The sequence below is a fragment of the Lolium perenne genome, chromosome 5, assembly GCF_019359855.2.
Source record: "Lolium perenne isolate Kyuss_39 chromosome 5, Kyuss_2.0, whole genome shotgun sequence".
Taxonomy (NCBI): domain Eukaryota; kingdom Viridiplantae; phylum Streptophyta; class Magnoliopsida; order Poales; family Poaceae; genus Lolium; species Lolium perenne.
In genome coordinates, this window is record NC_067248.2 from 25,918,030 (window position 1) to 25,938,016 (window position 19,987).

The following is a 19,987-nucleotide window of genomic DNA, read 5'->3' on the forward strand; positions in this document are numbered from 1 at the left end:
GGTCTATGTACTTTGTCGTAATGCCCAATTAAATCTCACTATAATCATCATGATATGTATGTGCATGGTCATGCTCTCTTTATTTGTCAATTGCCCAACTGTAATTTGTTCACCCAACATGCTGTTCGTCTTATGGGAGAGACACCTCTAGTGAACTGTGGACCCCGGTCCAATTCTCTTTACTGAAATACAATCTACTGCAATACTTGTTCTACTGTTTTCTGCAAACAATCATCTTCCACACAATACGGTTAACCCTTTGTTACAGCAAGCCGGTGAGATTGACAACCTCACTGTTTCGTTGGGGCAAAGTATTTTGGTTGTGTTATGCAGGTTCCACGTTGGCGCCAGAATCTCTGGTGTTGCGCCGCACTACATCCCGCCGCCATCAACCTTCAACGTGCTTCTTGGCTCCTACTGGTTCGATAAACCTTGGTTTCTTACTGAGGGAAAACCTGCTGCTATACGACATCATACCTTCCTCTTGGGGTTCCCAACGAACGTGTGAGTTACACGCCATCACCCGCCGGGGCGGCGGCCTGCCCGCCTTGCAGGTGTGCGCGGCTGCGCGCGAGGCCGCGCCGTCGCTGACGTGAAGCACGTGTGCCGGCGCGCATCGTGCTCCACCTCGAACCACAAGTCCCAGTTGGGACTTGCGTCGCCGTACGCGGGGTCATCCCGGAGGTCCACCGGCAGCTGCGCGCGGCGCCTCCGGATCTCCGCGACGCGGGCGCGGCCGGACGCCGGGATGGGCGGCACCGGAACCCGATCTGGGCTCAGGTGCCAGCCGTGGGGGAGGTGCACGTCCCCCCACGGCATTGGGACGCCGGCGTCCCAGAACATCTGCGCCACCGCTACGGTGACGTAGATCCGGTCGCGTCTGGGCGTCGCCGGCGGCCCCATTGCGAACGCCGGCAGCGCGGCTGGCCGGCTGCTGCCGGCCTCGTGGTCGTTGGCGGACGGCTCGAACTCGCGCTTCGGGGCCATGGCGGCGTGGAAGCTTCGAGCTCGCACGTGCGGCCGGAGTGGAGAGAGTTGGGACTGGATAGGGACAGTCCCCTTCCCCAGTCCACATTTAATAGGACTGGGGCACCAACAGGTGGGCCAGCCACGCGGACGAGACGGACACGCGAGGACGCCGCGTGACATCCGCGGCCACGCAAACCCGGACCAGATTTGGGCCGGGTTTGCGTCGTTCCGGACTCCGCGGCCGTCCGCTTTTGCGGTGCGTCCCCGCATTGGGCCGCGTTTTTGTCCGGCTCGACCCAAACGGACGCGCGGGCGCGGTTTGGATCGCGCGGTTGAAGATGCCCTCATGTGCTACGCTAACCGTAATGCACCGCAGTACAGGAGTGTCTCGCCAGTGCTAGCGCCGGGATCATGACGGTGTGCCCAGGAAGCCGGACCGTGCACGCGGCATACGACGTGCGTGCTTTAGTTCAGGTCGGTGGCGCCCTTCGCCGGGACAGCTGACCTCGACCTTGTATATATTATATAAACACGAAACACAAGTAAGGGAGAGGCATCCTTTCCGCTGAGGTGGGTGAAGATAGTAGATAGAAAATAAATGTTTTACGTATAGTGATTGGAGTATAGACTTGACTTTTTCTAACTATAAGCATAAGAATTGGTCCGCATGGCCGCATCATTAACGTGGGATGATTTGACATGGCCCATAGTCTAAATTTTCATATCTTTTCTCTTTGCGAATACAATAGAGACGCATACAATCACAAATACATACATACATTTATCCCTATGAATATATGCACATACGATGCTACCTTTATGATCACAACCTTTAAGAAAAATTAATTCGTCGGATCTTGAGATCGACAAAGTCGCCATAGACAGATCATTATTAACGCAAACATTGGCTTCCACTAAAAAACTCTGCCTTAATAAAACACCAAAATGTCAACCCTAGTGTTTAAATTTTTATGAGTTGGTGGTGGCACTGCAATCCTAATAATCCAATGACATGTTCTATTTCTTAACACACATTCTGAGCAACGGATGATCTAACTTTTCCAAGTTGTCAATATTGATTTGCACATTATGCAACCATACCGCAGCGAGGTAGGTGAAGCCGTGAAGTCACCTATGCAACAAATAGGCCCCAAAGGCGCGCAATGTATTCACAAAACAAACAACTCGATCGTCGGCGTCCAATCCCCTTTTTGATCTACAATGGCACAGCCGGGGTGCCGGGGATGGCCAACCAGGTCTTTGGCCTCATCATGTGCTACGCTAACCGCAATGCGCCGCAGGCCAGGAGTGTCTCGCCGGTGCTAGCGTCGGGATCATGACGGTGTGCCCAGGAAGCCGGACCGTGCACGCGGCATACGACGCGTGTGTGCTTTAGTTCAGGTTGGTGGCACCCTTCGTCGGGATAGCCGACCTCGACCTTGTATATTATATAAACACGAAACACAAGCGAGGGAGAGGCATCCTTTCCGCCTAGGTTAATAGGTGGATGAAGGTAGTAGATAGAAAAAAAATGTTTTAAGTATAGTGATTGGAGCATAGACTTGACTTTTTCTAGCTATAAGCCTAAGAATTGGCCCACGTGGCCGCGTCATTAACGTGGGATGATTTGACATGGTCCATAGTCTAAATTTTCCTCTATCTTTTCTCTTTGCGAATACAATATAGACACAGACACTCACAAATACATACATACATTTATCCCTATAAATATACGCACATACAATGCTACCTTTATGGTCACAACCTTTAAAAAAAAACGGATTCATCGGGTCTACAAAGTCACCGTGAATGTCTCACTACTGACGCAAACATTGGCTCTCACTAAAAAGAAATCCGCCTTGATAAAACACCAAAATGTCACCCCTAGTGTTTATTTTTTCATGCGTTGGAGGTGTCATTGCAATCCTAACAATCCAACGACAGATTATATTTCTTAACACACATTGTGAGCAAGGGATGATCTAACTTTTCCAAGTTGTCAATATTGATTTGCACATTCTGCAACCATACCACAGCGAGGTAGGTGAAGCCGTGAAGTCGCCGATGCAACAAATAGGCCCCAAAGGCGCGCAAGGTATTCACAAAACAAACCACTCGATCGTCGGCGTCCGATCACCGGCCAGCCAGCGTCGATGGCTTCGTTCCGGCGTCTCCCTCTGCTCCTCACCACCATCGCCACTCTCTATGCCGCGGTGGTCGCTCAGGGCACATACGATCCGTTCAACCCTTCTTGCTCGAAGGCAGATAACTACACTGGTGGCAGCCAGTACCAGAAGAACCTGGACCAGCTGCTCGAACGCTTCCCTGCGGCATCGCTAAGCAACGGCTGGTTCTACAACGACACGGTCGGCGAAGCGCCCGACCAGGTCTTCGGACTCATCATGTGCTACGCCGACCGCAACGCAACGCAGTGCCGGGAGTGCCTCACTGGTGCTCCCCCCTGGATCACGACGGTGTGCCCCGGAAGCCGGAACGTGAACGCGGCGTACGACGCGTGCGTGCTCCAGTATAAGCCGGCGCCGCCCTTCGCCGGGATAGCCGACCTCGGCGTGGCCTTCTACGTGAATTACAGCGCGTCCTTCCCGATCGACCAGGACACCATGGACGGGCCGTGGCTACAGCTGACGAACGACCTCACGGGGCGCGCCGCCGGGACACCGTCGCGGATCGCCAACGGAAGCACGGCGTACGACGCGTCGTGGCAGGTGTACGGGCTGGGGCAGTGCACGAGGGACCTCAACGCTAGCGAGTGCAGCCGGTGCCTCTCCTCCGTGGTTGGCAAGCTGCCGGAGCTGTTCCAGAACCAGTCCGCCGGCGCCGTCAAGGCATACAGCTGCTATCTGCGCTACCAGATTGGCGCCTTCGACATCACCCTGCCGCCTGAACCGTTGCAGCCACCACCACCGCCGTCGTCATCTTCACAGCCTGAAACGCCACCGCCACCGCCTGAACCGTTGCAGCCACCACCACCGCCGTCGTCATCTTCACAGCCTGAAACGCCACCGCCGCCGCCAACATCTTCAAGAACAGGGCTTGTGATTGGCCTCTCTGTTGGCTCTGTAGCGTTCGTGATCCTACTGGGCTCCTTGATTTGTATTTCCCTACGACGGCGGCGCCGAAAGCAAGCTAGAATCCTTGAGGGGGAAAGGGAGCAGCAGCTGGAAGAGGCCAGCTTCTTTGACGGCGACGACCCAGCCATGGAGGACGACTTCGAGAGAGGGACCGGGCCAAAGCGGTTCCGCTATGGCGAGCTGGCCATCGCCACCGACAACTTCTCAGACGAGAAGAAGCTCGGGGAAGGAGGATTCGGCTCGGTGTACAGAGGACACCTCAAGGAATCCAACATCGAGGTGGCAATCAAGAGAGTCTCAAAGGGCTCCAAGCAGGGGAGGAAGGAGTACGCCTCCGAGGTGAGGATCATAAGCCGGCTCCGGCACAGGAACCTGGTGCAGCTCATCGGCTGGTGCCACGGCGGCGGCGAGCTCCTCCTCGTCTACGAGCTGATGCCCAACGGCAGCCTCGACACACACCTGTATGGTGGCAACAATGCTCACGTGCTGCCATGGCCGGCCAGGCATGAGATTGTGCTGGGACTGGGCTCTGCCCTTCTGTACCTTCACCAGGACTGGGAGCAGTGCGTCCTGCACAGGGACATCAAACCTAGCAACATCATGCTGGACGGCTCCTTCGCCGCCAAGCTCGGTGACTTTGGGCTCGCCAGGCTCGTCGACCATGGCCGAGTTTCGCACACCACGGTGCTCGCCGGCACCATGGGGTACATGGACCCGGAATGCATGATGACCGGCAAGACAAACACCGAATCAGACGTCTACGGTTTCGGCGTGGTCCTCCTTGAGATCGCCTGCGGCATGCCGCCTCTGGTGAAGGCTCAGCACAAGGACGACAACATGATCCACCTGGCTCAATGGGTCTGGGACTGGTACGGCAGGGGAACGATCCTTGAGGCCGCCGATGAGCGGCTGGAAGGAGAGTTTGTCGGCAAGGAGATGGAGTGTGTGTTGATCGTCGGGCTCTGGTGCGCTCACCCCGATCGGAGCCTGAGGCCGTCGATCAGGCAGGCCATCAACGTGCTGCGCTTTGAGGCACCGCTGCCGAGCCTACCGGAGAGGATGCCTGTGGCGACCTTCATGCCACAGGTTGGTGCTTTCACTTACACATCTTCGGCTGTGACCGGTGGCAGCAGCACCACTGGAACATCTTCGGTTGTAACAGGCGCCACTGGAACATCTTCGGTTGTAACAGGCGTCAGCAGCAGCAGCAGCGCCGGCACCAATGTATCAGCAAGCTTGACTGAAACGTCCTCCTTGCTGAAATGAGAAGCAGATCGATGGGCCTTTTCTCTATCGACCAGATTAGCAGTAGCATCAAATTTATTTTTGACTATCTGTAGAGGCGATAGTAATACAGAATTTAATTTACACAAGTTACAGAATACAACAGCAGAAATTCCAAAATATGTAACCTTGAAGTGGAACGTTATGTCATATATTATTGCCTGGGCACAGAGAAGAGACCCTAAGAGAGTATTGATTTACATAACATATATTCCACATTTCTCCGTTTTGATAATTGTAAAACGCCGAACGGCGTCGTTTCCCCAGCATACCTCTTCAGTTTCCTTTGCCTTCTGCCCTCTTCCATAGAATAGGGGTAAAGCGCAAGTACATTAGATGGTCCCCCATGAACTGCACATAAGTCTAAACAGCAGTAGCAACCGGCGTGTCAGGGTGAGCACCCCATTCAGTCCATGATCCATCATATACTGCAACATCGGTTCTGCCGAGGCGATGAAGACCCTGACATGACAACATAGGACTTACTGGTTTAGCAAAACAATTTAGCATCAGCAAAGGAAACCCCGCTTCTGAAGTTCCAGAGATAGCCTTACCAGAGCTAATACACATGCTGTCACACCAGTTCCACAAGAGGTCACAAGGGGTTGATCAAGTGATATACCTGATTTCAGATCACACCAGAGTAATGATTAAAAATATTGGAATGGCTACGACCATAATTCTATTTCTACATTAAATACCGCTAGGAAAATAAATAAGGGTGGCAGTAAGACCATATTCAATTATATAACAAATCTTCCTAGTCTTATTAATTTGAGATACATGAAGTTATTAGATTTTACTGGGTGGGCCTCGATCCCCATCAGCAAGCTTTATATTCCAATCAAAACAAACACGGCCTTACTACTGGAGAGCATTCAGCAGGGAAAAAAAATCAGAAAATCTCCATGGATAACGAAGTACCTTCTTGTTCAAATCGTTTACGGAGCTCATCTGCAGGTAATAGCTTTTGTGAACTGTCAAGCACCTGAGAAAAGTCAAACAAGACTTAGCAACCCTTCATTGCCCCACCAACCAAATCTAACATGCTAGGTAATAGACTTAGGCTTGTACAACATTAATACTGTGTCATAATACAAGTCAATTTGGACATAGATACTTCGACCAACAGTTTCATTGAAAATATGTTGCCATACACAAAAGTTTTATACATTATGGAAGTGTACTTTTCTTTATAGATGGTCAAACCTTAACAATATTTGACTGGTACAGACTCTAAGAAGGCATACAGTAACTAGAAGTAAACAAACATTTACTTTAATAAATCATATTCAAAATAAGCTAAACTGTATCATATATTAGGTAGAATATTGTGAAATATGTACAAGATATACCAATTACCATATTTGTAAGCACAGACAACAAATAACAACATCGCAAGTTGTACCAAAACATCACGTTCTAAAGAACAGCACAAAACGGACTACATAATTGCAAATTTCAACCTGAGGAAAAGGAACGCATTTGCTCCCAGGCACATGCCCACTTCTTATTCCCTTACGTGGCTCTGGAACTGCACCATCAAATCTGATGTACAAGTTAAGTGTCAGAATATAAAAAACCAGTAAACCACTGATAGGAATTGCACACAGCTCAATGAAGCATTGAACTTCTGCAGAAAATATTAAACCAAATCTAGCACAATTAGTAAACTAAAACCACCAGTTCATAAAACAAAAACTTGAACCAACTTAACATTGCCTATAATTTTATTAGGCTAGCGCTACATTGAGTATCATGGTTGAACAGATTGATAGAACATATACTAAAAACGCAAAAGCTGCACTGACTAATTGGCAAATGATATTGTAGATGGATAGTACGATGAATCCTATGCCTATAGAGATTATCTTGTGCTTAATATAACCACTTGGACCACTTAATATAACCGATGTCTCAAGCTCTGGATTTGGTAGAAGTCCAGATAGAAATATAAGAATTTCAAATGACCACCACTCCAGGCTTCATGTACAGTAAATTCATACTATTAGGTCAGAGTGTCAGACTAGTTGTATGTATAAACGTAGATGGACACTTCCTAGGATAAATACACTTCTAGCATGTACACTAGGGTGCATGCATGCACCTTCCATTGTGTGTGGTTGTGTTGAGATTTGGATATGCAAAAAAATATCTGCTCCCTTTTTCCATGCAAATGACTCACACAATGGTTCTCTTTCTCCCATCCACTACTACACCTACTTAAATGTCAATCCTATTTTTAAAACGGTTGTAACTGTTGGAAGAATTATCAAATTAAAAAATGGTTTGAACATGTGTATTTTTTTTGAAGATATCTTGTAAACAAGCCCAAAATAGGTTATTTGACATATTTGGAACCAGAATTTTGAAACACAATGAAACGCCATGATGGATTTTGAAACCTGATGAAATCCAATGAAACCTGAGATAGGGGCACCATAGTTTTAATGTAACCATTGTCTGCTTCCCTTATCATTTGAACTCGAATTTTGATGTTTGCATTGTTTTCAGAAGAAAGTCCACTTCTTGTCCTTGATTTTTTTTTGGAAAGTTCACTTTTTGTTCCAATAATTATTTTTAGTTTAAAACAGACCTTGAACTCTCAGAATAATCCACTTTTCATCTCTTTTTGAAGAAGTTGAGGAAATCGCTAACGTGGAAAGAAGAAATGGTCAACCAACCGAATTGATTTTTAACAAGACCAAACACAAACTAACTGAGATGTGGAACACAACATCTTAACGCAAAAAAAAAGTAGAACCCATGTGTGCCTCGCTCGGTTTCTCCCTCTCCCAGTTCACTTGAAGCGTTGCGCCACGAATGACTGCTTGGTTTACCTATCAGCATCATTCTACCTCTCTACCTTGCACCGTTGCCTTCAGTTTTTGGCCACCCGCGACAGGTATTTTCCTGGCCCAACCGGGATAAGGACTAAAAGAAAATGATTGCAAGAGTTCAAGGTTCATCTTGAACCAAACGGGAGTTCTAGGACCGAAAGTGAACTTTTACTAGAATTTAATGACCAAAAGTTGACTTTCGTTTTGTTTTCATAAATATATTTTATGGTTTGACCTCCAAGGAAATTGCGAGTTATTTTATAACTATGATGAACGGATTTTGAAACACGTAGAAAAACTGTTTCAACAACAAAAAATCACCCGGTGTCATTAATTTTTTTAAGTTTCACCAAGTTTTAAGAGTTAAATTTCAAATATTGTCAAAATATATTTAATATTAGACTTGTTTTTGAAGCTATCCTCATTTGGAACCCAAATATTGAAACAGTTCATATATTGAACTTGTGGTTCTAAATTATATTTCATATAATGTGGATGTGAGAGAGCGTGCATGGTAGAAATGCCGCTCTCCACTTCCTAGACGGTGATCAGCAGAGAATTGTCTCACCAGATCATCATGGCCGATGGCAGGGCGAGCTTGGCGATCTGGCCTAGACCCTTGAATGCCTGCACGGAGAATCCAGTCCATGTGTTCTCGCACCTGCTGGAAAGCCTCACGTACAGCGCCAAGATGGCCACGCTGACACCGCAGGAGATAGTGTAGCTTACCGCGGCACCGTTGCTCCCCATGCCGGTCTTGTACACCATGGCCCAGCACACGGGAACGTGGCAGAGCACGGCGACGACGGAGCTAGCCGTGATGGGCAGCACGAGGCTCTGCGCCTGCAGGAAGCGCACGTGGCAGAGCAGCGGCACGTACGCCCCGAGCGACGGGATCAGCCATCGGGTGAACTCGCCGGCCACCGCCGCGATGGCCCGGTCCTGGCCGAGGAACACCAGGATCCGGGTGGCGTTAGCCCAGACGGCGACGATTGGGACGCAGGCCAGCGCGAGCACGACCATCGTGCGCTGCGTGTAGATGCAGAGGAGGCCGTGCTGCCCCGCGCCGAACGCTTGCCCGCACAGCGTGTCCAGCGCCGTCGCCATGCCGGTCTGCACGCACACGCAACCAGGCACACAGATTTCTCAATCACGGAGAATATGATGAGCATCGAGTAGTTAGATAGACGTACGTACGAGGACAATGTATCCGGTGACGTTGGCTAAGGAAATAGCCAGGGACACGCCGGCCAGGCGGACCTCGCCGAGGTGACCGACGACCATGATGGACACCACGTTAAGGAGGTTCATCAGGAGGCAGCTGATGATGATCGGCCCACCGAGCCGCAGTAAACGCTTCGCCTCTGCCACGGCGAGCTGCCGTTGGCACGGCCCGTCGGCCGCACCAGCCGACTGCACGGCCAGCGCCTGATCCTGAAGTGGGGTTGCGCCAGTGCTAGGCTCCATGTTGTCCATCCACGGATTTCTGCAATGGAGAGCCTAGAGAATGTCGACTGGGAAAGGGTGCAGAGAGGACGACGATCGATGACGTGGAAGGATTGGAGCATCGGCGTGATGCAGGAGTAGCCATTTTCTAGTAGCGGCTGTGAGCTTATAGATAGTTTTCCAGAGCTGACCTTGGGGATAGACCGTTCATTTATATCTCGATCTATGGGCTGCAAGATCGCCACTGGTTAGCACACCACGTAATGCGATTGAATCATGCTATGCTATGACAAATACAAATCATGATATTTCTACACGTGCAGTATGCCACCTTGACGAAAAATACTTAGTATGTGCTATGACGAAAAATACTTAGTATGTAATGGAGTGGTTGAATCATGGTATCCTATGACAGACGGACAGAAAGCATCAGGTATCTTCGCTAGGGCATTAGAGCATCTCTAGGAGAGCCCGTAAAAATGCAAACCCAAAAACTCAAGTTCAGTCTTCCGAAAACGTATTTACGGATCGTAAAACGGCTGGCGCAGAACAGACCTATAAACTAAAGCTGAAAAAATATTCGGAAAATCATCATCTTCTTCACAAGAACTATCTGCGATGCTACCTAGATCTCCCCACGTGGCCGCCACCTGCGCTCCTGGCTACAGCCGCGAGCTTGGGGATTAGACGAGAACGATCGCGCACAAGGTAGAGCCGAGCGCGGGAGGAGCCGATCGCAGGACCAGGCAGCGTGGCCGGACGCGGCCGCGTGCGCGTTGCTGCGCATGCAACCAGGCCACCGTGCCGCACACCTGCTGCTAGCTTGTGTGGAGCTAGGAGGTGCTAGCTGCTCTTCGGGCCGCTCATTGCTGCTCTTCCGGCCGCTGCACGGAGCTGAGCCGCTGCTGCCCGCCACCACCTCGCGCCATGGCTTGCCGTGTCCGCCCACCACTGGTAGAAAAACAGGCTTCCGTCCAGCCCCATTAGTCGCGAAACTATAGGAACCGCGACTAATGGAGTCTTTAATCGCGGTTCGGGAGGCGAACCGCGACCAAAGGCCTGGGCCCAGGGCGCTCGGTGGCCAGCTGGTGCACGTGAGGGGTTTTAGTCGCGGTTGGCCCAACCGGGACTAAAGGCCCATCCCTATAAAAGGGTCTCAACTCACAGCACTTAGCCATTTGGTGCCACTTCTCTTCACAAGCTTCACAAGGGGGTGTAGGTTTACTTTTGGTTCCTCTTATGCACACAAGGTGTTTGATAAAATGCCCCAAGAGCATGAAACAAACATGATATGAAGTGTTGGAGCCACACTTGAGCTTCCTTATTTATTTTTTCCTCCTCGATCGCGGTTAGCAACTTGAACCTTTCATGTGTCATTGATAAAATATGCATGTGTGTAGTTCATTGTTTAATTTATATTGTTTGTAGCTAGTTAGTTTAACAAATGCATGATGGTTAATTATATATTTTATATTATAATAATGCAGATGAATCGGCAATGGATGTACGGTAACCGACTCTCCGGCGAGTTCACTACGGGTTTGAAAGATTTTCTCGTAGTAGCTAATGCGAACAAGCAGGGGGGTTTTGTTATCTATCCATGTGTTAACTGTAAGAATCAGAAGGGTTACTCTTCCTCAAGAGATGTTCACATGCACCTGCTTCGGCCCGGTTTCATGCCAAGCTATAATTGTTGGACCAAGCATGGAGAAAGAGGGGTTATAATGGAAGAAGATGAAGAAGGGGATGATTTCATCGATGAAAGCTATCTTGCTCATTTCGGTGATACTTTCATGGAGGATGCTGAAGGTGAAGGGGAAGGTGAAGGGGAAGGTGAAGAAGAGGCACGTGATGATCCCGTTGATGATCTTGGTCGGACCATTGCTGATGCACGGAGACGCTGCGAAACTGAAAAGGAGAGGGAGAATTTGGATCGCATGTTAGAGGATCACAGAAAGGCGCTGTACCCCGGATGCGATGATGGTCTGAAAAAGCTGGGCTGCACACTGGATTTGCTGAAATGGAAGGCACAGGCAGGTGTAGCTGACTCGGCATTTGAAAACTTGCTGAAAATGTTGAAGAATATGTTTCCAAAGAATAACGAGTTGCCCGCCAGTACGTACGAAGCAAAGAAGGTTGTCTGCCCTCTAGGTTTAGAGGTTCTGAAGATACATGCATGCATCAATGACTGCATCCTCTACCGCGGTGAATACGAGAATTTGAATGAATGCCCGGTATGCACTGAATTGCGTTATAAGATCAGAGGCGATGACCCTGGTGACGATGTTGAGGGCCAGAAACCCAGGAAGAGGGTTCCCGCCAAGGTGATGTGGTATGCTCCTATAATACCACGGTTGAAACGTCTGTTCAGGAACAAAGAGCATGCCAAGTTGTTGCGATGGCACAAAGAGGAGCATAAGTCGGACGGGGAGTTGAGACACCCCGCAGATGGAACGCAATGGAGAAAGATCGACAGAGAGTTCAAAGATTTTGTAGCTGACGCAAGGAACATAAGATTTGGTCTAAGTACAGATGGCATGAATCCTTTTGGCGAGCAGAGCTCCAGCCATAGCACCTGGCCCGTGACTCTATGCATCTACAACCTTCCTCCTTGGTTGTGCATGAAGCGGAAGTTCATTATGATGCCAGTGCTCATCCAAGGTCCGAAGCAACCCGGCAACGACATCGATGTGTACCTAAGGCCATTAGTTGATGAACTTTTACAGCTGTGGGGCAGACATGGTGTCCGTCTGTGGGATGAGCACAAAGAAGAGGAATTTGACCTACGAGCGTTGCTTTTCGTAACCATCAACGATTGGCCTGCTCTTAGTAACCTTTCGGGACTGTCAAATAAGGGATACAATGCATGCACGCACTGCTTACATGAGACTGAAAGTGTACATTTGCCAAATTGTAAGAAGAACGTGTACCTTGGGCATCGTCGATTTCTTCCGAAAATTCATCCAGTAAGAAAGAAAGGCAAGCATTACAACGGCAAGGCAGATCACCGGCCGAAGCCTGCGGAACACACTGGTGCTGAGGTATTTGATATGGTCAAGGATTTGAAAGTCATCTTTGGAAAGGGTCCTGGCGGACAATCAGTTCCGAAGGGAGCTGACGGGCACGCAGCCATGTGGAAGAAGAAATCTATATTCTGGGAGCTAGAATATTGGAAAGTCCTAGAAGTCCGCTCTGCAATCGACGTGATGCACGTTACGAAGAATATTTGCGTGAACCTCCTAAGCTTCTTGGGCGTGTATGGGAAGACAAATGATACAAAGGAAGCACGGCAGGACCAGCAACGTTTGAAAGACCCTGATGACCGGCATCCGGAACGGTTTCAAGGTCGTGCCAGCTACGCTCTGACCAAAGAAGAGAAGGTCATCTTTTTTGAATGCCTGAGCAGTATGAAGGTCCCGTCTGGATTCTCGTCCAATATAAAGGGAATAATAAACATGGCGGAGAAAAAGTTCCAAAACCTGAAGTCTCACGACTGCCACGTGATTATGACGCAATTGCTTCCGATTGCTTTGAGGGGGCTCCTGCCGGAAAATGTTCGAGTAGCCATTGTGAAGCTATGTGCATTCCTCAATGCAATCTCTCAGAAGGTAATCAATCCAGAAGTTCTACCATGGTTACAGAACGATGTGATCCAATGTCTTGTCAGTTTCGAGTTGGTGTTCCTGCCATCCTTCTTCAATATTATGACGCACCTCCTGGTTCACCTAGTCGATGAGATTTCCATTCTCGGTCCTGTATTTCTACACAATATGTTCCCCTTCGAGAGGTTCATGGGAATATTAAAGAAATATGTTCGTAACCGTGCTAGGCCAGAAGGAAGCATCGCCAAGGGCTATGGAAATGAGGAGGTAATTGAGTTTTGTGTTGACTTTGTTCCTGACCTTAAGCCGATTGGTCTTCCTCGATCTCGGCACGAGGGGAGACTAAGTGGAAAAAGCACGATCGAAAGGAAATCAACGATATGTATGGACGGCCATTCTCTGACTGAAGCACACCACACAGTTCTGACCAATTCCAGCTTGGTGGCTCCGTACTTTGAGAAACACAAGAATATTTTACGCTCGGACAACCCTGGGAAGCCTGAATCCTGGATTAGGAAGGCCCACATGGAGACTTTCGGCAGTTGGTTGAGAAAACATTTAATGAATGACGATCATGTTGTAGATCAGCTGTACATGTTGGCCAAGACACCATCTTCGACTATAACGACTTTCCAAGGGTACGAGATAAATGGGAATACATTTTACACGATCGCCCAAGATAAAAAGAGCACCAACCAAAACAGTGGTGTCCGCTTTGATGCAGCAACCGAGAATGGGCAAAAGGTCACATATTATGGTTACATAGAGGAGATATGGGAACTTGACTATGGACCCTCCTTTAGGGTCCCTTTGTTCCGGTGCAAATGGTTCAAGCTAACAGGAGGTGGGGTAAAGGTGGACCAGCAATACGGAATGACAATGGTGGATTTCAACAATCTTGGTTACCTTGACGAACCATTCGTCCTAGCAAAAGATGTCGCTCAGGTTTTCTATGTGAAGGACATGAGTAGCAAACCGAGGTAACGGAAAGATAAGAAAACGATCAGTACATCATGCGATGATCCAAAGCGCCACATTGTTCTTTCAGGGAAAAGAAACATCGTGGGAGTGGAGGACAAGACAGACATGTCAGAAGATTATAATATGTTTGCTGAAATTCCGCCCTTCAAAGTGAACACCGACCCAAGCATTAAGTTAAATGATGAGGATTCTCCATGGATACGGCACAATCGTAAGCAAGCAGGGACACAAGGAAAGAAATGATGTGTAATAATCAATGTTGAGGAAATCGCTTATCGGGGTTAACTCGGTCGTCTAACGATTAGCGATTAATAGGCAAATCGGCCGATTAATCGGTCGATAAATGAGTTAATCGGGTGATAAATGAGTTTATCAGCTAATCGGTGACCACTGAATAGGGATTAATCGGGCGATTAATCGTTGAATCGGACGATTTTTTGAACAGTGGTAATAATTTATTGTACCAAACTTTGTTGAATGGATCATGTGAATTATATTACCCGTGATGTGTTTGGTGTCCATTTTCGAATGATTCGAGATACCACTGATTATACATGAAATTTGGAGTGATTTAGTCATACTCCTGCCTAGGCGTATAATATGCATACTCGTAGTCTTCATAGCCGCCGCCGTTGTACTGGTAGTCGTCGCCTTCTAAGTTGCCGCCGTCGTCGTCGCTGCTGTCATCGCTATCGTCGGGTGGCGCTCGTGGCTCGAACTGAGGGTAGCGCAGGCGGGGGATATCGCCGGCCGTGATGTAGTCCATGACGCTCTGCAGAGTCCGGCCGTACCACCATAGCCGACGGCCGGCCTCGTGGAAGTTCCCAGGAGGCAGACCGTCCTCCTCATACCTGGCGAGCGCCCTCTCACGCCGATTGATGAAGAAGGCGTCCCAAGTATGCTGGTTATCGGGATGCCAGCGGGGATTCATCCGCTGCTCCGGCGTGAGGTCGAGGTAGTAGTGGTTCGTGATGGCCGCCGGCGCGCGGTACACGAGGGACGGGAGGGACCGGCACGCCACCGGCGCTTAGGCTCCAGCCGGCGGGGACGCGGTAGCCCGGTGGGCAAGGGTAGTTCGAGGCGCAAAGCTCCTCCACCTGCTGGTAGGTTAGAGTGGGTGCGGTGGAAGCCATGAGAGAGTGATGAGAGATTGTAGAGATGTGATAATGTTGGCCAAGCCGGGCTACCTATATGTAGTGACAAATGACGGGAAAAATGGGAGCGGGAAGATAGGAGGCGGGAAGAAAGTGGCGGGAAGAAAGAGGCGGGAAGAAAGTGGCGGGAAAAAAGAGGCGGGAAGAAAGAGGCGGGAAGACAGGGAAGAAATGGCGGGAAGATGAGGAATCCAGAGCTGGTCATCTAATCTTTAGTCCCGGCTGGTGGGTGCAACCGTGACTAAAGGTGGTTTTTGTGTCATCTATGAAAACTGTCGGTGGGATAAGGATGTTTGGGTAAGCTTTAGTCCCGGCTGGAGGGTGCAACCGTGACTAAAGCTGTCGGCAGGATAAGACAGAGGTGCCCGGGAAGAACTGGCGGGGAAGCGGGGGGCAGGAAGATAGTTGAGGGAAGAAATTGGATTTTTCTGATTTTGAATTGAATTAGTTTTATTTTTCTGAATTTTTTGATATATTATTTGTATTTTTAAGATTTTGAATTGAATTAGTTTTATTTTTCTAAATTTTTTGATATATTATTTGTATTTTAAACATTTTGAAATGAATTACTTCTATTTTTCTGAATTTTTTGATATATTATCTGTATTTTTAAGATGTTGAATTGAATTAGTTTTATTTTTCTGATATTTTTGGTATATTATTTGTATTTTAAACATTTTGAAAATGAATTAGTTCTATTTTTCTGAATTTTTTGATATATTATTTGTATTTTTAACATTTTGAATTGAATTAGTTTTATTTTTCTGAATTTTTTGATGTACTATTTCTATTTTTAACATTTTGAAATGAATTAGTTTTATTTTTCTGAATTTTTTGATATATTATTTGTATTTTTAAGATTTTGAAAATGAAAAGTATTTTGAAAATGACCTTTAGTCGCGGTTGGTCTGGCCAACCGCGACTAAAGGGTATTTTCGCGGAACGCGAATTCGGCGAAAAATGACCTTTAGTCGCGGTTGGCCGTGCCAACCGCGACTAAAGGCCTATCCTATATAAACAGATCGCGGCGGCCTGGCGGTTCACTCGCTCCTTCTTCCTCGAACCGTCAGGCTGCCGCTCTCCTCGACGATCGACGACGCCTCCGCTGCCGCTCGACGCCCCGCTGCCGCCGTACGTCGCCGTCGTCCGCCGCCGCGCGCCTCTCCCCCCTCTTAAATCTCACTTCCGCGCGCCGCCACCGTACCACGCGCCGCCACCGTCGACGCAGCGCTGTGTCGCCGCCACGCGGCGCGCCGCTCACCGGCCGAGAGAGAGGACGAGAGAGAGGGGCCGGGCGCCCGGCTAGGGCCGTCGCGCGCGCCGCTCGCCGTGTTGCACCGCTGCCGCCGCGCCGCCGTACTGTCGCCCGCCGTCACCGCCGTACCGTCGCCGCCACCGTTGCCAGCTCCACAGAGAACGAGAGGAAGAGAGAAAGGGGCCAGGGGCACCTGGCCCATTTTTTTTCGTTTTTTTGTTTTTTACTTTGTAACTATAAGTTTCTTTAACTAAAAACTAGTAAAAATGCAACTACAACTACAACTTAAAAATTTTGTCTAAAAAAAGAACTAAAATTTTGACTTAATAAAAATGAACTAAAATTTTGACTTAATAAAAATTGACTTAATAAAAAATGAACTAAAATTTTGACTTAATAAAAAATGAACTAAAATTTTGACTTAATAAAAAATGAATTAAAATTTCACTTTGTTTTATATTTGAACGGCGATGCCGCTTAACGCGCTAACGCTAACGTCAGCTAACGCGCCAACGCTACCTCTATTCATAAAAATGTAACGCCGTCAACGCTACCTCTATTCAACGCGCCAACGCCAACGCTACCTCTATTCAACGCGCCAACGCCAACGCGCTCGTCCTCGTCTCCCTCTTCCGTGACACCCTCTCCCACCCCTTCCTCGCCCCCTCCTTTTGCCACCGCCATTTCGCCACCGCCACCGGTCTCTCGGTCACTTTTATAATAACTTAACAAAAGTTTGTCACTTTTAAAATAACAAAAATAACTTAACCACCGCGCGTATACGGAGGGGGCAGCGCTCGTCGCCCCCTCCGTATACGCGCGGTGTTTTTTTGGGATCGAGAGGGGGCGGCGAGGGTTATGTGTTCTCGGCACCGCCACCGCCCTTTCGCCACCGCCCTTTCGCCACCGCCACCGGTATCTCGGTCACGCGGTCACTGCGTCCCCCCCCCCCCCCCCTCGCCTCCCTCGTCGCCCTCTCTCTTTATATGTAGAAGAGATGTGATAATGCATATACACAATTAATTTGTTTTGACTACATGTTTTCAGGACTGACATATGGCGGACGATAGAGCTGACCCGATTATGGAGAACTATGATCCGGACGCTGAAGACCATATTTTCGGCATCATAAACGGCGATATTCTATATGTGCCGACCGGACAAGACGAAGATGATATCTCTTCTTATCTGAACCTTGAGGGTGAAGATGAAGGGCGCCGTCAGCAAGATGATGCCGAAGAAACGTCGATAAACGACGATCTTCAATTGGAAGTAGCAACCACCTCCGGCGCCGAGGTATATATATATACATTGAGCCTCTGGTGATACAAACTAACTGATTTGAATAAATATGTGTGTACTAACGCGTGCGACTCTCTTTCTTATTTTAGCCCTCGGTCGGATTGTCGAAACAATCGAGTACGTCGTCAAAGCGTGGCACAACCAAGACGATGAAACCAGGAGAAACATGCACCATCGAGGTTGTCGAGGAAGCAACTGGCAGGCCGCTGGAGCCCCGCAAGAACGCCACCAAGTTTGTCAGCCAATGCGGAGCCGTTGTTAGAGACAACGTCTCGATCACCGTCCAGGAGTGGAATCAGCCAAAGAAGGCACGTCTTGGTTTCACTTTTGTCGATAAGAGAACAAAAAAAGATTGCTTCAACAAGCTTATGGAACATTTCGTTCTACCTCCGGAATACCAAAAATTTGATGAGGAGGGTAACAAGATTGAGGAAAACAAGGAGAGGAGGAGGCTAGTCAAACAGTTCGCTCTTCATAAGATGTCCGACGCATTCCGGAAATACAAGCAAAATCTAACCCATGACTTTGTCAAGCAGAACAAGACTCCGGATTTCAAAGGACAATATGAGAAACTGCAATATGATTGGCCAGAATTTGTGAAGCAAAAGAAATCGGAGCAGTTCCTTCAAATATCGAAAAAAAATAAGGAAAATGCGGCTAAGAAGGAGTACAATCATATTATGGGGCCAGGAGGGTATCGCCTTTGGGAGCCTAGGTGGGAGAAGATGGAGAACGAGCTGAGGGCGCGAGGAATCCGTCCAGGTACGGAGGGATGGGACCCAAGGGCCAAAAGCTGGTGGTACGGGCATGGGGGATCGCTGAACCCGGAGACAGGGGAGTGTGTTTACCAGGGCAAAATAATTAAACCCACCCAAAAGCTTATTGAGGCAATGAGGGATGCTCAAGAGGGGAGGATCAAGTTCAACAGAGAGAACGACGCCCTGACAAAAGCCCTCGGGAATCCTGAACACGGAGGACGTGTACGAGGCATGGGGCACATTCCGTGGAAAATAGGGTTCCCCCAGAACGATGACCCGTACGGTTACAGAAGCCGTAAGAGAAAGATGGATCGGGAAGCAGATGTTGTGGCGCGGTTGGCATCGGAAATGGATGTGATGAAGAAAACCGTGAGTGTACTAGTAGCTGAAAGAGATGCAGCTCGGACGCAGCATGAAGATCATCCATTGGATCTCGGAAGCCAGCAGCGGAGAAGCAGCGTGGCTTCCACGGAGGCCCCACCGGCTGGTGCACCGGAGCCGGTGGTGATCGAAATTACTGCATCGGAGCCTCTGGTGGTCGAAATTACTGCACCAGAACCTCCTCGCTACCCCGTGGACGATATAAAGGAGATGAAAGAATGTCATCTGTATTATCCTATCGGGAACATGTCCATGAAGGTAGCCATCGGCAGTGCTTTACCATGTAAACCTGGAGCACTCCAGCACAACAACCCCATTCAAGATGGCTATGCTCATGTCACGGTGGAGGACATAGTCCAAGGGTTTGAGGACCTGGACATTGACATTGCTACACCTGAAGGGGTGAGAAGACTTGGAGATGTCAAGCGCCAGTTCATTCTATGGCAAAAGAAGTTTATCAAGTTTCCAGGCGAGGCGCCAAAAAGTCCACCCCCCTACGGTGGTGGTGGCGGCAGTGGCGGTGGTGGTGGTGGTGCTTCACCTACACCTCCTTCACGTCAGCCGACGTCGCCCCCCAATTCACCTCCGGCGGGTAAGCAGCCGCCGCCCCCTAGTCCGCCCCGGGCGGGTAAGCAGACGCCGCCCCCCAATCCACCTACGGCGAAGAAGCAGAAGCAGCAGTCCTGGATTATTAACCCGGACCCTTATGTACCTAAGATAACAAAGGTACCGGAGCCATCACTGAAGCCTCTCCCCACGAGGCCTTGGGAACGTAGTGCCGAGGAAGTCGAGGCGGCCGCGACTGCTGAATATGAGAAATGGAAGACGGACTGCAAGAAGAAAAGAGAGCCCGAGCCCAAGCCAGTATTTTCTGATGAGCAAAAGAAGTGGGCTAAGTCATTTTTGAACACACCATCCCAAGC

The 19,987-nt window shown here is 49.0% G+C and overlaps 2 protein-coding genes and 1 long non-coding RNA gene across 3 annotated transcripts; 1 reads left to right on the top strand and 2 right to left on the bottom strand.

Annotated features, from left to right (window-relative positions):
- Nucleotides 1–3,122: 3,122 nt before the first annotated feature.
- LOC139830070 (cysteine-rich receptor-like protein kinase 10) lies at nucleotides 3,123–5,426 on the top strand. The gene has a single exon (XM_071819780.1). It carries the CDS (start codon nucleotides 3,123–3,125, stop codon nucleotides 5,325–5,327), a length of 2,205 nt encoding a protein of 734 aa, XP_071675881.1. The 3' UTR covers nucleotides 5,328–5,426.
- A 164-nt stretch (nucleotides 5,427–5,590) lies between these two features.
- LOC139830976 (uncharacterized) lies at nucleotides 5,591–6,968 on the bottom strand. The gene is made up of 4 exons (XR_011744642.1): nucleotides 6,812–6,968; nucleotides 6,270–6,333; nucleotides 5,900–5,967; nucleotides 5,591–5,807 (listed from the first exon to the last, which is right to left on the bottom strand). It is a non-coding gene; the product is annotated as an uncharacterized lncRNA (long non-coding RNA).
- A 115-nt stretch (nucleotides 6,969–7,083) lies between these two features.
- LOC127304547 (protein DETOXIFICATION 16-like) lies at nucleotides 7,084–9,661 on the bottom strand. Its single transcript, XM_051335198.1, has 4 exons — nucleotides 9,383–9,661; nucleotides 8,754–9,298; nucleotides 7,256–7,328; nucleotides 7,084–7,089 (listed from the first exon to the last, which is right to left on the bottom strand). Exons 1-4 carry the CDS (start codon nucleotides 9,659–9,661, stop codon nucleotides 7,084–7,086), a joined length of 903 nt encoding a protein of 300 aa, XP_051191158.1.
- Nucleotides 9,662–19,987: the final 10,326 nt, after the last annotated feature.

Bases quoted from the DNA above. Each gene is read 5' to 3' on its own strand.
- LOC139830070 (XM_071819780.1), top strand. From the start codon at position 3,123: ATGGCTTCGTTCCGGCGTCTCCCTCTGCTCCTCACCACCATCGCCACT.
- LOC127304547 (XM_051335198.1), bottom strand. From the start codon at position 9,661: ATGGACAACATGGAGCCTAGCACTGGCGCAACCCCACTTCAGGATCAG. The intron at 9,299-9,382 runs GTACGTACGTCT...GTGTGCGTGCAG, and splicing joins TCACCGGATACATTGTCCTC to ACCGGCATGGCGACGGCGCT. The intron at 7,329-8,753 runs GTGAGACAATTC...CTGTACATGAAG, and splicing joins CCATCGGCCATGATGATCTG to CCTGGAGTGGTGGTCATTTG.